Source organism: Macrosteles quadrilineatus, unplaced genomic scaffold (assembly GCF_028750875.1).
Source record: "Macrosteles quadrilineatus isolate MER2022 unplaced genomic scaffold, UCM_ALF_1.0 Scaffold_2__2_contigs__length_208266976, whole genome shotgun sequence".
In the NCBI taxonomy this organism is placed as follows: Eukaryota; Metazoa; Arthropoda; class Insecta; order Hemiptera; family Cicadellidae; genus Macrosteles; species Macrosteles quadrilineatus.
In genome coordinates, this window is record NW_026542595.1 from 208237255 (window position 1) to 208254353 (window position 17099).

At 40.4% G+C, this 17099-nt stretch overlaps 1 protein-coding gene across 1 annotated transcript in view; it reads left to right on the plus strand.

Moving 5' to 3' along the window:
• LOC128985686 (methionine--tRNA ligase, cytoplasmic-like) overlaps positions 1–17099 on the plus strand; it is a 51788-nt gene that overhangs the window by 23682 nt on the left and 11007 nt on the right. Inside the window, exons 9-14 of the mRNA XM_054405459.1 lie at positions 1868–1957; positions 3611–3797; positions 5260–5424; positions 5844–6063; positions 7168–7381; positions 7748–7984. Of these exons, the coding sequence (XP_054261434.1) occupies positions 1868–1957; positions 3611–3797; positions 5260–5424; positions 5844–6063; positions 7168–7381; positions 7748–7984 (1113 nt within the window). The remainder of the gene's footprint in view (positions 1–1867; positions 1958–3610; positions 3798–5259; positions 5425–5843; positions 6064–7167; positions 7382–7747; positions 7985–17099) is intronic.

The following is a 17099-nucleotide window of genomic DNA, read 5'->3' on the forward strand; positions in this document are numbered from 1 at the left end:
CCTGTTCAGGTTATATAATCAATGGGTATGAAAATAAACATTTTTAGATATTCCTTAAGAAAGAAAGAGTTGTCCATTATATTAGGCCTAATGAAAAACTAATTGTCTTTTCTTGATACATTGAAATGTCAGACATCATAGTTTCCTGCAATCGGTGTACTTCTACATTATAAAAAGAAATACAGTAACGTCTCAAGCCTTTTGGAACAATATGAAAGCTATTCCTCAGCTACCAGCACTAAAAAATCTCTCAAAATTGGAAAATTGGTCGATAACACGTACCTATAGTACCTTTGGAAAATATGAAAGATTGGTTCAGCTAAAAGTGGTGTAAGTCATGTAGGGGGTTTTGTTTGCTCAAGATATAGCCTAGTCGAAATTGTAAATCATCTTCCTCTAGGACTTTCCGAAGCAGGCATAATAGTATTGATATGTTATAGTAACTGGGTAGAGAATATTAATAAACATTCCACATCTGAAAATGAAATATGTATATGAAAGATTGGTTCAGCTAAAAGTGGTGCAAGCCATGTAGGTGGTTTTGTTTGATCAAGATATAGCCTAGTCGAAATTGCAAATCATCTTCCTCTATGACTTTCCGAAGCAGGCATAATAGTATTGATATGATATAGTAACTGGGTAGAGAATATCAATAAACATTCCACATCTGCAAATGCATGTTTAGTAATTAAAATATTTAACACTTTTAAGACAATTGACGATTATGCACTGTCACACTTCTTAGATCGTGTAAGAAATAATTGCATTTAATTTATATTTAGAATTGTTTTACGAATACTTTGGTTTTCGCAATACACCTTTATTTGTCAATATCATTCAGCTATTCACTGAAACATATATGTTTTTTTAAGTCAGAATATTCAATACTAAAAACAGAATTACTGTATACACAAATCAGATCAAACGTTAAAATACATTTTTTATAGTAACCAAAACAAAATGCATGGCAAGAAATAGTTTATTGATCAATATGAAGCAACTGTTTCATGAAGAATTGTCTCTAGCTTCATTGAAATGGTTTCAACTAACAGCTGTAGGAATGTTATAATTATTTATTGCCTTCTCTGCACAAATGTAAACAATCTGCACAAATTTAAACAAAATAAATGTTGAATATTTAAGGTTTTCAGAATTTTTCACCGAAACAAATATTATACTTAAACATAATATATAAGGTACCAAATAGAAACTCTCCTGGTTATTTTGGTGGTGGAACGACACTGATCGGTCAAAGAATCACAGAGAAATTGGTGAACATACATAGAAAAAAAAAACATCGCCACAAACAAATTGAGAACCTCCTCCTTTTGTTGGTAGTGGGGAAGTCGGTTAATAAAATCAGCAGTAAATGGCTTCTAATGCTATTCTTATGGAGAACATTTAACCTTATATCTAATTTTGTGTTAAAATTTGGGGAATTTCATTATTTTTCCCGCTGTCACGGGGTCGAGACCTTTAATTGAGCCCTCTCCCGTCGTTCTACGACTTCCCAATCGCCCACAATTTTGACGCAAAGAATCGGCTTACGTAATTAATATATAGATAGAATAGATACATAAAATAAAATAAGAGTGGAAGGATGAAATATATGATACTTTCATAACTACAATGAAAACAAACAACCATAGATTTATAAAAAAAATTACGTTTCATATGTTTATAAAAATGTGTACAATTGCATCTCTCTTGGTCCCTTGGATCATCTGGGTTTGGAATCAATCAGGATCAGACTTTCAAGCTTTGGAAGTTAAGCACTCACTTAGCCCCCAGTAGGAAAATTTTGATGAAATAGTAAGCCATTTGCTTTCTCTTTGTTACGACTCCAACTTAAGTTGTTTCTTTACAGAGTGGTCCAAGAACTGTTTCTCCTCTGCCACAAGAACGGCTACACTTGCACACAGACCATGGATCAGCTTCTCTGTGAGAAATGTGACAGGTATGTTATCAAGTCACTGAAATATTAGTTATAAATCCCAATACTAATCTACAGTTAGATTTCCTTTTCTTGTTGAAACCTAATTTTATCTGCCAATAATAAGTAATATTTTTCCAATTAATAACTTTCCAGTAGTTGTAGTGCTAGTGCCTGTTCACCATCCTCTTGGTAATCTGATTTTTATTTTTACTGAAAGGTTGTCAGAAACTAAAAACATCGGGTTACAAAAACTCTACTAAACATTTTTAAGACTAACCTATAAATTAAGACGGGTCCACTACAATGCCTTTATCACGTATTCTTTGACAACAAGGGGTTTAAATTAATCAGTTAAAAGGGCAATATTGTACAGAAAAGGAGTGTTTGTTAAACACAAAACACAATTTAATTTCCTATAGGCTATCAGCTCAAACATACATCGTTATAGGTCTGAACAAGTTTATCCTTGCTGAATTCAATTAGGCCTATCTGAATTATACTTAGGCGATCCAGAAAGTAAAGAACGTTTCGTTATGACGCCGCTAGGCGTGCGCCGATCTCGTACATTTTGGTATGTGCGTACTCGGCAACTCAGTCGGCATCCAGCCGTGACAATTGGAGCATTCTAGCGCTGCCCGTATTTTCACAATTTCAACTTAAGATGAGCGCTGCAATAAAAAATCCCGCCAGTTAAGGGGTGCGGTCAGTGATACGGTTTTTGTTGGAAAACACTTAAAACCGAAACTTCTCCTCAATTTTCAAGGACTTTGTTGTTTAAAATTGTCACGCAACAAAGCGAAATACCCGTTATCGGGAATCGGCGGTTTTTGCGAACCTTTTCATCAACTTTAGCGACCAGTTCCATCAGTCATAATGCTCGGGCGTCCGCCCTTCGCTTCGTCATGACTCATGAGCGTCAGATCGGCCATTTTTAATCTGAATGCACCATTTTCTCAGAACTTTCAATCATTACGTTTTTTTCCTTAAACTTCATACCCTTGGCGATAAATGTCTATCGATTTTAAGTTTAATGCCAACACAAACCGTATCACTGGCTGCAACCCTTAACTGGCGGGATTTTTTATTGCAGCGCTCATCTTAAGTTGAAATTGTGAAAAAACGGGCAGCGCTAGAATGCTCCAATTGTCACGGCTGGATGCCGACTGAGTTGCCGAGTACGCACATACCAAAATGCACGAGATCGGCGCGCGCCTAGCGGCGTCATAACGAAACGTTCTTTACTTTCTGGATAACCCACGTATAATCAGAATTCAGAATGTCTAGTGAAACAGGAATGACTCATGGATTTTGATGACTGAAAAAAGTACACAAAATGAATGTAAATTTTGTATGGGACTGGTAAATTTTAATTTTAGACAATCATTACTAGCCTAACAACCAATCATCATTACATTTCATTACACTTTGTTATTCTTTGTGTATTAAGGCCTATGTTATTATAGAATTTGTTTAGCTTTTTGTAAGGGAACAGTCAAACATTTTGTTGAATAAAAAATCACGACTGCCCAAAATGATCACAGATATTGCTGCGATTGAAATTTTTTTATTTTGTGTGCATGCTATTTTCCAACTAATGACTATAGTGTGCTTATGTAATCAAGTGTCATGTTGTGCTAAACGTTTCTAATATATTATTTTGTCACTATCGTGCAGGTACCTAGCAGACAGGTTCGTAGAGGGGACCTGCCCCAAGTGTGGGTACGAGGACGCGCGAGGTGACCAGTGTGACAAGTGCGGTCAGCTGATCAATGCTCCAGAGCTGATCAAACCTCGGTGTAAAGTGTGCGGCAACACTCCGGTACTGAGACAAGCTCAACAGCTGTTCCTCGACTTGCCTAAGGTAAGAACATCGTGTCCAGCAATAGGGTGAACTCGATAAGCTTAGTTTTTCAATCTCAAAGTTAGCGAAAGAACATAGTTGTACTGGTTTAAGCTTATTTTACAATATCTTTAACACATATTTTGGTTGCAAAGCAGTTTACCATTGAATATAAAGATTGTTCATCACTTCTTACTAAGTGAAACCTTTGTTGAAAATGCTGTCAGTAACAGTGAAAGAAAAGATTCTAATTTTTGTGTAGTCTAATTAAAGGTGTTGTGTTATCGACCAAATAAAAAATAGGTCCATGTAAAACTGATGTCCTTGTACATTTTGTCACATTAATGCAATATTTTGTTTGTTTTAAAATTGTTACACAGTAGTACCCTAAACAAATCCTTATTCAAGGGGTTGAAAAGAAACAATCAAAAGGTGACTGTACAGTTAGCACATTTTATGTAAATATATCTCTTATCTTGAATATGTCCAGTTTCATAATTGTTTGGAAATCTAATTACTTACCTGGTAATGATTGTAAAATAGTTATTTGTGTAACTAGTGGGCAAAGTGGCACTTTGCTGCACACGAGAGCAATGTTTACACATTATATTTTTCCTACAGTCACTATAAAGCATATAAATAATTAGTCTTTCAAACACTATACAACACGTTTTTAGGTTCAGCTGGCAACACAAATAGGTGCCCTAGAGAAAGTATTACCCGGTCCGTATCACTCCGCTATTTTTCCTCGGCAAGAAATGTGCTCCGCGACTTGAGAGTATAGTTCTGTATGTTTTTGTAATTTGAAGTGGTTTCCGCGCCTAAAAAAAATGCTTTAAAGGTATTTTCTTGTTCGTAGAATGCTAAAGATCGTAGGAATGTTTTAAAAACGTTTAAAAGAAAAGTCCAGAAAGTTCAGAAATAACGAACCCGAAACTATAAACACGAAATGGCAGGTTAAATCGTAGTTATAATAGTCAATCAGCTGCTCATAGTATTATTATCTTTAAGTGTTGCCAACCTATTTCCAAGCGTACACAGATTACGTGCACAATAGAACCACGCTGTTTAGTGTTGTTTCGTTGGAATCCTGATGTGCGCCAAAGTATAAACCGTACGACAAAGTATAAATATGCTGCAATTAGCAGCTTTCTGTACTATAAACAGTACGAGGAAGCAAACTTTGTCGGGTGACTGTAGAAAAAAATAATTATTCTCTACTTGAATTGTCTGGAGCATCTACCCACACTAAAGTCTGTTGCGGAAGATTTCCTGGATTCTACCACGGGTTTTTTAATCTTAATTTGTGTATCAGCTGTTGGCTGTTGTTTTAAAAGTAAGGGTGAAGTGGAGGGGATGGAATCACTTCCCCTCAAACAGCCTACATTTTGTGAATGTAGTATTAAAACTGATTTAACAAAGACCACTCCCTAAAAGTTGAACTGCATCACCATACACTGTACAATTACTGTTCCTTGCGCAGATTGCACCCCGACTACAGAAATGGGTGGATTCCACGAGTTCCGGGTGGACAGCCAATGCCGAGATGATCACAAAGTCCTGGCTCAAGGATGGACTGAAACCTCGGTGTATCACCAGGGACCTGAAGTGGGGCATTCCAGTCCCCTTGACAGGGTTTGAACAGAAAGTGAGTACACAAATTTAATTTTGGATACTAGTTTAGACCAGCTGTATATTACTAGTTTTTTTAGTTAAAAAAGAGTGTAGTTGAATGAAGGGTAGCAGAGAGCACAGAGTGTGATATTCTAACATTTTTCCCCTTTGTGTTTGTTGAGATAGTTTAGGTGATAGGCAACTGTTGGCAACTTTAAAGAAGTCCTTTTTTGTTCTTTAATTTTTGTATTTATTAGCTCCTGGACTCTTAATTTTCTTATGTAAGCTTGCTGAACTATATATCTAAAAAAATATACAATTTATAGAGTAACTTACTATTTTGTTCTCTTAAATAATGTAATGTGCCATTTTGGGCAGTAGTTATACCACTTTGTCCATTGTAATTTATATATTACCAAATGACAATAAAGATTTATTATTATTTGTCCACAGGTATTTTATGTGTGGTTTGATGCACCCATCGGCTATATGAGCATCACCAAGTGCTACACAGACCAGTGGCGCACCTGGTGGCAGCCGGGACCTAACGCAAAGGTGGAGTTGTTCCAGTTCATGGCCAAGGACAATGTTCCCTTCCACGCTATCATGTTCCCAGCAACACTTATGAGCGTTGACAAGGGACATACAATCGTCAGCCATGTTTGTGCCACGGGTAAGGGGTTCAGCATTCTGACCTAGAGAATGAATATTGGCCGGGAGTTAAGTGTAGCCTATATTAAACTTATGTTGCTACCTTTGATAAAGTTACCTAACAACTTTAAACCTAATGAATGTGTGTCTGCCGACACTTAGTTCATTCAAACTCATTTAAAAGCGATCTTTGGTCGATCAGTAGCTCTTTTAATATTTCACACATATATTTTTCAACCTGTATTATTAATTTATTTTATTAACTTGGTACACTACAGGACATATAAAATAATTTTGTTAATACTAAGCTGCATAAGCCTTACAACATCAACTTCAAGCTTACGTTTAGTTTGAATTGTGGTCTAAAGAGGGACAGCAGCTAGCTTACCTTAGAAGAAATACAGGTTGAACACACAGAAGATACAACACACAATCTTTCATCCCCAGGGGGGCGTTTCTCAGGTGTAGAGAAAGAGAGTTGACAAAATGGTTGCTTTCATGGGTGTTGCCGCCTATACATTGCCTATACACTTCTCACTACTTAACTTACAACACAAGTATGTACTAAACACATATTTATATACATACACACACGTATAGGGCATAAAATAACATGTTAACTGGGGCACTTGTGTCGCCCAGTGCTGAGTTTTTGTCGCCCAATGGCTATGTGTGGTGCCGGCATATTTTTTTTAAATGATTCACATAACATTATGTAAATATTTTAGAGTATTGAGCTATGATTTTGGCCCAAGAGGTTGTGAAGGGAGACTTGGCCGGTTTCAACGTTCTAGGATACGTAATTAAGTGAGATTATATGAACTATTTACAAGCAAATATAATTGAAAAATGCATTAAAAGATAAGTAGAAAGAAATGTGTGATTTTCGCTTTAATTTATAAAAAAATTTCCGGGGCCACCTTTTTGATGGGGTAATGGAAAGTCCCCCCGAAAGTCCGGCGCCACTGTCGCCCAGTGAGAATCCCTTAAAATATGCTCTGCACAGATAGGCATACACTAGGCCTGTTTAAAGCTTTCCAACACAGCTAGCTAAATGCATTACAGACCAAATGCAGGTATTTCACCAAATATTATTTCATACCCTCAAAACTACGTCGTGTTTCAGAATATCTGAATTACGAAGATGGTAAATTCTCCAAGTCTCGAGGTGTAGGCGTGTTTGGTACAGATGCCAAGGAGACTGGCATACCCGCTGACACGTTTAGATTCTACCTTCTCTACGTGAGGCCCGAGGGTCAAGACTCGTCGTTCTCTTGGTTGGATCTCGCAACGAAAAACAACTCTGAGCTACTCAACAACCTTGGAAACTTTGTCAATAGGTTTGTGTTTCTGTTGTATTTTTTAAAGTGTTTCAAGGAATAAAATGTCCCGGAATTGTGTGGGACTAAACAAAATTACTATCCTATTGCCGTCAGTAGGAAAAAAAAGTCAGTAAAAGAAAAACTATTATTGAATTGTGGCTCGGCTTACAGCTTACACAAGGCACACTGCAATGCCGATGCAATTCTGCCTAACCCCGGCCTAGACCCTTGACATTTATTATTTAATGTGTAATGTATTAATGTATAATGTATGCAAACATGAAAGTGAAAAACACTTGAACAGTTATTCATTTTCAAGTTTGAGTTGAGATAGCACCAGACTGAAGTGACAATGCAAGTTTTTAAGGCAAACCATGTCCACAGGGCCCTGGTGTTTTGTGAGAAGTTCTTCGCCAGCCAGGTGCCGGAGATGGTGATGACAGACGAGGAGTGGAACCTACTGGCGCAAGTGTCTCGGGAAGTTAAGGCCTACAACATCGCCATGGAGCGAACAAGGTTCAGGGAGGGTATGGTGCGCATCATGAACATTGCGAGGCTCGGCAACCAGTACATGCAGGTGTGCGAACCTTGGCAAGCCATCAAGGGCTCTGATGACGATAAGTGAGTAGACTTGTTAACAGGTTTTGTAGGTTATTTTATAGGCTTTCAATGGGTGTACAGTAAATCAACTGTATACTTAATACAAAGGCAAAAATGTGGTTCGGATTCCACTATAAACTGTAGGTACCTCCAGACATGCGCCATTTGCAAAGCACGAAATATTTTACGTTTGGCGATCTAGTTGTCTTCCAATTCTCCAATTAACAATTAGACGTCTACACACATGCGTTGTTTTCCGAGTAACTGTTCATTTCTGATATAGCAATAATATTCGTTCACATTGATGTGTGCAAAAATACCGACAACAAATGGGAAAACACAAGCACTTGCATTGTAGTATAAAATAAATATGTGTTTCGTTTCGAGTAAAAGCAAAATGTGCTGTAATGATTCAAAATATAATGTTTATGAATATAGTCTAGTCATTAGGCCTAATTAAATTCCAAACTAAATCTTGTTATATATTTATTATTTATTCATGTTCATTGTTAATAGTGGTAAAACCATATTGTCTCGACATAGGCTATGAGCCGACCCCTCGCACCGCCCCCAGACGAACAACTAAAGGAAGCATGCCCCCCATAGTGACAGTGCGAGTGGTCGCCCCACAACCCTAACAAAAGTGAAAGGCCGTGGGTGAATATAAGAACAAACAAACAGTTGTCAACAAGGCCTATAATATTTCAATGAATTCAACAATAACAACAAACAACAAATTCCATCCATCCAAAGAATTTCTTTTAAAGTTAAATAAAATATCAATTTATGTCTACCCTTCTGAATTTACAAAACTGGTACCAGTAACAAAAAAATTGGTCTAACTAAATAAATAGGATGGTAACTATGACGTATTAAACTTTAAAAAGATTAACAATAAAGAAATAACAATTAAATAAATAACGTTGACTATCAAAATTCAATAATGGAATAATAAATTATTTTGGGGCCCATTTAAAAAAACAATCCTTTTTTCTTATTAAAAAAAGTTCATAAAGTTCAAGGCAACTTGCGGTTATGGTGGCACATTTTTGTCACATCACACTAGTGGTGGGCGGCGGTGATCCATCTTGGAAAGTGGATGGCGGAAGACGACATAATGGTCCCCAGAGAAGCAGGGCTGTAGGCAGCGGAGGGAGAAGGTAGAGTGTCCCCCCGGGCGACCCTCTCTGAGGACAGCAGCCGATTGAAAACCCTCCATCCGGGACCCTTTAAACAGTTTCCAGGTCTAACTAATAAAAGTTCATGTAACTTGATTTTAACATTAGGCCTACCTAGCTTTTCAAGCCAAAAAACTCCAAAAAACAGTTTCCGCACCACTCGAACAACGTCCAAACCATTAAGAGTGATTTTATTAATAAATATTCTTCTTTTAAATTAGGCTTTCCTTTATAAAACAGTTTTTTAAGAGTGATAAAGAGAAAATGACTAGAAATAAATTAATTCAGTTCAATAAAGCTCTAAAACATAACAATAAATAGACTTTTAAATATTACTAACTTTAACAACATATTCTTACAGGCATTTTTCATAAAAATTGAAGTTGACAATAAAAGATATGAATTTAGGGTCCAGAAGGGTAATATACACTAGTAAAACACAAAACAATTACATAAATACTACAATAAACACTTCGAAAAACAGTTCTCACAAAATATTAAAAATTCTTTGGCTGGAGGTGCAATTTCAGGTAAAACCGGTAATAACTCCGGTTATTACCAACCAAATTTGCTCAAAAAGCTTTTAAAAGTTGTGGCACAAGTGCCCGCAGCTTTTAAAAGACAAACCCATGCCTACCAACTAGCCTGAGGCCAGGTAGGGGGTCAGTTACCTACGGTCACTCAGAAAACAGAAATGCGCTAAGCTAAAACTTAAATAACTCGGTCATTTATCAACCAAACTTAATGAAAATTGCAGGGGACATGTAAGAGCACTAAAACTAACTAATTATGACCGAGCTTGGCCCCCAGGAGGTGCCATTACTTAACAAAAAAAATTTAGGCTGAGTGACATGGCCTACATTACAAACAACAAAAAAAACACTATTACATGGGACAGAGGGACAAAATTTACATTAAACAAGTTGTAGGCCACAATAACAATACAAAATATGAGCACAAACTAGGCCTTAGGCCTAATAAAAAGTTAACAGGGACACAGAACAAACGGACCCTAGCCCGCACAAAAGTGAGTTTCAAAGTGGGTTTTCTTGGGTAATATCTGGCCTAGAGTCTCGGGGAAAGCTTTGAAAACTTGACAACAAAGAAAACTACAAAACTAACCAGAAAAACTTGTGGTCAGACCACACAAAGCTTGGCCAAAGGCCCATAGAAACTCTGAACAATTCCAGGCTCAGAAATGGGTCTAGCGCCTTGAAAAACAAGCAATTGGTAATTAAAAGTAATACCAATGCACAGAAGGTGCTTAATACTTGTTTTTCACTAGCCAAAACCCACTCAAAGCCTGCTCAACATGTGGCTGAAGGCCAAAACTAATTCAGAAACTTTCTAACCTAAACAAATCAAAATATCAATCAACTTACTCATCTGACGACTGGCAAAACACTTATCTACATGACTGGATCAAAACGTTGTAAAGTTGAATAAAACAACATGAGGAACAACGGCATAAAAACGATTTACACGGATACAATTTTTTATGCAAACAATCACCAAGTCTGAGATGGTTGACAGTCGCACGCCTTCTGACCCCCAAACGTCAGGCGGACATTGACTCTGGGTTGCAGGTTTGCTGCCCGACCCAAACCGACTGAGTTCCGGCGCAAAGCCAGTACTCGCACTATACAAAAAACACTGAGGCGTGATTGGTGGGACGCTTGGTGGACAAGTCACGGCTCAACCTCCCCCCCCAAAGGAGGACTTCCTCTCCAAAAAAAAAGAAAAACAACCTCTCCCAATTCTAGAAGATCTCAACACCAACAGATCAACTCAAGTGTCTGAAGTGGGGAACGCCAAAAGTCTTTCAACTGGAGGGACTACTCACCCCCAGGGTTTGCACTGGCCAGTGCTGGAAAATTTACTAGGGAAAAATCTTCAGCAGCGCACAAGGGACAGAAGAGGTGATCAAGCTCTCTGGCCCAGTGCACTTCCCACTCAGACACAAGAGTAAAGAAAGATGACCTACGGAATTGTTCCCCAGAAAGGCTTCAGATGAGAAATGTGAGCCCTCCGGAAAACTTCTCCAGTCTGCGGATTTCCCAGCCGCACGGAGACAGGAGTCAAGAACTTCAAGATGCGGTGGGGACCTGACCACCGATGAGACAACTTAGCGGCTCTCTTGTCCACGGCCGAACTGACCGGATGAGCCTTACAGAAAACCAAATCCCCCACCTGGAAAGGATTGTCCAACCGACCTCGATTGTGCTTCCTCCGTACCAATTCCCTAGCTCTGATCAAGTTCCTCCTAGCCGCCTGCCAAGTTGCCTTGACATTGGCAGCACCAGGGGGTGGCAGAAGGTCGCCAATTTTCCACACATTTGCCAAGGGATTATTGGGTGGATAGCCCAACAACAGCTCTCACGGTTGTGTCAGCCGCCTTGTGACTCTCATGGTGTGCAGTATTGAAAGCAAATTGAATCCAAGGAAGTTCCTGATCCCAGGTGGTCTGCTTGTCAGCATGAAAAGCTATGAGAGCGGATCGAAGATTTCTGTTGAACCTCTCAGCATGGGAAGGCTGTGGATAGTAAGGAGAAGTGGTCACATGGCGGATACCGTGCCCAAAGCACATTCTCTTGAAAAGGTGAGACACGAACTGAGTTCCGTTGTCGGAAACAATGGTGGCGGGTATTCCAAAGTGTTGGAACAAATGGGTACGAAGTGCCTGCACGGTGAGCTGTGCAGTGGCGTTCCTCAAAGGAAAAAGCCAACAAAACTTGGAGAAGGCATCCACACAAACAAGCAAGAATTTGTTTCCTGACTTGCTACGTGGGAGTGGCCCTACATAGTCTATGAAAACCTTCTCCAACGGTCTCTCCGCCACCTCAGATGACAACAACCCATACTTGGTATTCTGAGCAGGCTTGCTTAGCGAGCATGTTTGACAAGAACGCACTCGTGCCGCAATGTCCCTGTCCATACCCTTCCAGATGAACATGTCCCTAACCTTTGCAATGGTCTTGTGAATCCCTAAGTGCCCACCCACAGGGGAAGAGTGAAAGTACGCAAAGACCATGGGTACAAGAAGACTAGGCAGCACAACCTTGGGTTTACCTCGCTGTCGGTCTCGACAACAAAGGGCACCCTGGGACAGAAAATACGGGGGGTGGGCTCCCCCGTTTTGAAGCTCACCAATGATCTTAGCCAGCTCGGGATCTTTTAGCTGATGTGGGATGAACTCAGAAAAGGCAAGGGGAAACTCCAGGAGCACGGCACACCCAGTGTGCTCCTCCTGATCAGAAGGTTGGTCGTCAGGTGAATGATACATCCTGGATAAAGTGTCAGCAATCACATTCTGCGTGCCTCGAACATGTTGCACTTGGAATTTGAGGGAAGATATTTGGACCACCCAACGACCAATTTTCCCAAGCTGGCGAGGATGTGCAAGGAGCCACGAGAGTGCTTGGTTGTCGGTTTCCAGCAAAAACTCTTTATGTTCCAAAAAACGTCTGAACTTATTCACTCCAAACACAACAGCCAAACACTCTAACTCATACACAGAAGAGCTTTTCTTTTCGCATGGGTTCAAAGTGCGTGAGGCATACGCAATTGGCTGCCTAACACCATCTACCTCTTGAGACAACACAGCCGCAATGGCAACGGAGGAAGCATCGGTTTGCAAAACAAACTTTTGACTGAAATCTGGCATCGCCAAAACCGGGGGTTGCATGATAGCTTCCTTCAGAAGATCAAAAGACATCTGTTGTGCTTCACCCCAAACAAACTTGGCGCCCTTCTTCCGAAGCTCATTGAGCGGAGCCGCCAACTCAGCCACATTGGGGATGAAGCGCCGGTAGAAACCCACCATGCCGATGAAACGGGCAATGCCTTTGACATCTCTGGGAGGAGGAAACTCCCTGATAGCCTGGGTTCTAGCCGGATCGATACAGACACCTCGTGAAGATACTAGATGACCTAGGAAAGAAATCTCAGCCTGAGCAAAACTAACTTTCTCGGGATTTACGGTAAGGCCAGCCCTAAGCAACCTATTCACTTCCTCAAGATGAACCAGATGGTCTTCAAAGCTTTCACTGTACACCAAAAGATCGTCAAGATAGTTGAACACAAATTTGAACTTGACGTCATGAAAGATGGAGTCCAGAAGTCTGGTGAGGGTCTGGGCCCCCACAGCTAGGCCCATGGGTACCCGTGTGAACTCGTACAAGTTCCACGGAACGCAGAAGGCAGTGAGAGGTCGAGATTCAGGTTTCAAAGGAATCTGATGGTAAGCCTGGTTCAAATCAAAGACGGAAAAATACTTGGCCTTACCGAACCAATCGAACGCAGAGTGCAAATCAGGGAGAGGGACAGAGTCTATTTCAATCTGAGCATTCAACTTGCGATAATCTAGAACCATTCGAGACTTGCCATTTGGCTTTGGAACTAGAAAAGCTGGACTTGCGTAACTTGAGCGAGAAGGCTCAATTACCCCATTTTCAAGAAGCTCATTGATGATTCCACGGAGTGTCTCCATTTTGGGTGGAGCAAGTTTGTAAGGATGAGAACGAACTGGACGGGTGTCAGTCAAACGGATTTCGTACTCCAAAAGATTGGTGACTCCAAGCTTTGGCGTTAGCACCTCAGGAAAACGAGAACACAATGTTCTGATTGCTTCAGCCTCACCAGGAGTCAGATGCCCTAAAGGATCAACTTTTGGTTTGCTGGGTGTCTCAGGCTCGACCACAGCTGCACCATCCACGATTTCATCTGCAAAAGGAATGAGCACCCGTCTTGCGAAACGAAAGAAGCACTGGCCTCTGCCTAAATCCAAAATCAGGCCACAATGCTTGATGAAATCCGCTCCCAAAATGACAGGTATGCAAAGGTCCTTGGCTACCCAAAAACTCCACACCCAAGAAAAATGTTCAATCTTGAATTTCAAACGGGCTTCATAGATGATAGGAAGTGGGGATTTCGATGCAGTCCAGCAGATGTGGGTACTTCGCTCAACTTGCTTGATTAGCCCAGAAGATTTTAGATTTTCAAACAGGGAAAGGGAAATGAGACAACGGGCTGACCCAGAATCCACAAGGGCCTTCTGCACCGTTTTACCTAAGAAGATGTTGAGTCGTGGGCAAGTTGAGCGCGCCGCTTTCACTCCCATGCATGCAAGCTCCCTCATTCCCCGCGACAGAGGCTCCCCAAAACCAGCACTCCCAGAAGGGGCAGTACTCACAGAAACAAAATTCTTACTGACTTTCTCCAAAACAGCTTTCTCACAGGGCGGTTTAGGCAAACTTTCCCCTTGTGAGCTACTCAGGGTTTTGGACAAAGTCCCAAGATTAACCCTCTGACGACACTCTCGTCTCATGTGACCTGTTTGACCACAGCCAAAGCAAACGATAGGATGCCTCTGTCTCTGCGGTGTTTCAGGACCTCGACACACGGATGCTACAGCGGGATGGGGACCAGTCCGGGGAAGATGCCCCGCAACGTGCTCCCTCTGACAATCAGCGTCTTGAACGCTCCGTGAAAGGATGACCAACCTATCCAGGTCTGCAAAAGAAGAAGGCTTTGGAGCAAAAATCAGTCTGGACCGCTCCTCAGGCTTCAACCCCTGCAAGACAATGTCCACCAGTTGGTGTTCAGGGATGTCCAGCCGTAGGACACGCCACACGCCACAAATGTCACCCACATACTGACTGAGAGTTTCATCAAATTTTTGAGGTCGAAACACTCTCTCAACCTTCAATCTCTCCATGACCCTGAAGGGGACAAAGAGCTCAAGCACTTCACTGTGAAAAATGTCAAAATTTACTCCCCGTTTCAAACAGTCTAACAATTTGTCACCAAGAGGTCTCAGGCAGAGTGGAACCAGCAGTTCCAACACTACTGAGTCCTCCATGCCTGGGAACTCCTTCAGGTGCAACACCTTTCCCAAAAACTCTAACAAAGGTTCCACCTCTAAACCATCAACCGGGCGAATGTCGCTCAAAACCCCAGCAATGGGATTGGGCAGTGGAGCAAACAAACCCATTTTGTTCTCAGTCAGTCGGTCTACCTTCAAAACACACAAAAAAAAAAATTTTTTTTTACAACGAACAATTCACAAACTTAACTAACTAAAGACTCTGGACTGAAATGCCTACAGTCAGATGAGGTCCCAAACAGAAGAACCTGCCCATACACACCGCCTTAGCCACCAAAACAAAAACACGGACTTACACTCACGACATACACACAACATACATACACTAAACAACAACACCTAACATTTGTGTGATGAGGTAAACACACACACAGCTTCAATTTTGGGTTTGGCCATGCTTTTGACACTCTTGCTCCCAAAGGATGCAAGTCATTAACCAGATTCCACCCGGTGACTCGGCCAAGGGCGAGCTCCTAATAAAAAACTACAACAGTGTGCTTACCCCACCACAACAACCTTTCTTCAAAAAATTCCTAAGACTGCCAGACCAGAATCACCCAAAAATCAAATCCAACCACGGCCCTTCGTGGATAGAGCACAAAAAACCACGCTCTGCTACCATCTGAGCCGACCCCTCGCACCGCCCCCAGACGAACAACTAAAGGAAGCATGCCCCCCATAGTGACAGTGCGAGTGGTCGCCCCACAACCCTAACAAAAGTGAAAGGCCGTGGGTGAATATAAGAACAAACAAACAGTTGTCAACAAGGCCTATAATATTTCAATGAATTCAACAATAACAACAAACAACAAATTCCATCCATCCAAAGAATTTCTTTTAAAGTTAAATAAAATATCAATTTATGTCTACCCTTCTGAATTTACAAAACTGGCACCAGTAACAAAAAAATTGGTCTAACTAAATAAATAGGATGGTAACTATGACGTATTAAACTTTAAAAAGATTAACAATAAAGAAATAACAATTAAATAAATAACGTTGACTATCAAAATTCAATAATGGAATAATAAATTATTTTGGGGCCCATTTAAAAAAACAATCCTTTTTTCTTATTAAAAAAAGTTCATAAAGTTCAAGGCAACTTGCGGTTATGGTGGCACATTTTTGTCACATCACACTAGTGGTGGGCGGCGGTGATCCATCTTGGAAAGTGGATGGCGGAAGACGACATAATGGTCCCCAGAGAAGCAGGGCTGTAGGCAGCGGAGGGAGAAGGTAGAGTGTCCCCCCGGGCGACCCTCTCTGAGGACAGCAGCCGATTGAAAACCCTCCATCCGGGACCCTTTAAACAGTTTCCAGGTCTAACTAATAAAAGTTCATGTAACTTGATTTTAACATTAGGCCTACCTAGCTTTTCAAGCCAAAAAACTCCAAAAAACAGTTTCCGCACCACTCGAACAACGTCCAAACCATTAAGAGTGATTTTATTAATAAATATTCTTCTTTTAAATTAGGCTTTCCTTTATAAAACAGTTTTTTAAGAGTGATAAAGAGAAAATGACTAGAAATAAATTAATTCAGTTCAATAAAGCTCTAAAACATAACAATAAATAGACTTTTAAATATTACTAACTTTAACAACATATTCTTACAGGCATTTTTCATAAAAATTGAAGTTGACAATAAAAGATATGAATTTAGGGTCCAGAAGGGTAATATACACTAGTAAAACACAAAACAATTACATAAATACTACAATAAACACTTCGAAAAACAGTTCTCACAAAATATTAAAAATTCTTTGGCTGGAGGTGCAATTTCAGGTAAAACCGGTAATAACTCCGGTTATTACCAACCAAATTTGCTCAAAAAGCTTTTAAAAGTTGTGGCACAAGTGCCCGCAGCTTTTAAAAGACAAACCCATGCCTACCAACTAGCCTGAGGCCAGGTAGGGGGTCAGTTACCTACGGTCACTCAGAAAACAGAAATGCGCTAAGCTAAAACTTAAATAACTCGGTCATTTATCAACCAAACTTAATGAAAATTGCAGGGGACATGTAAGAGCACTAAAACTAACTAATTATGACCGAGCTTGGCCCCCAGGAGGTGCCAT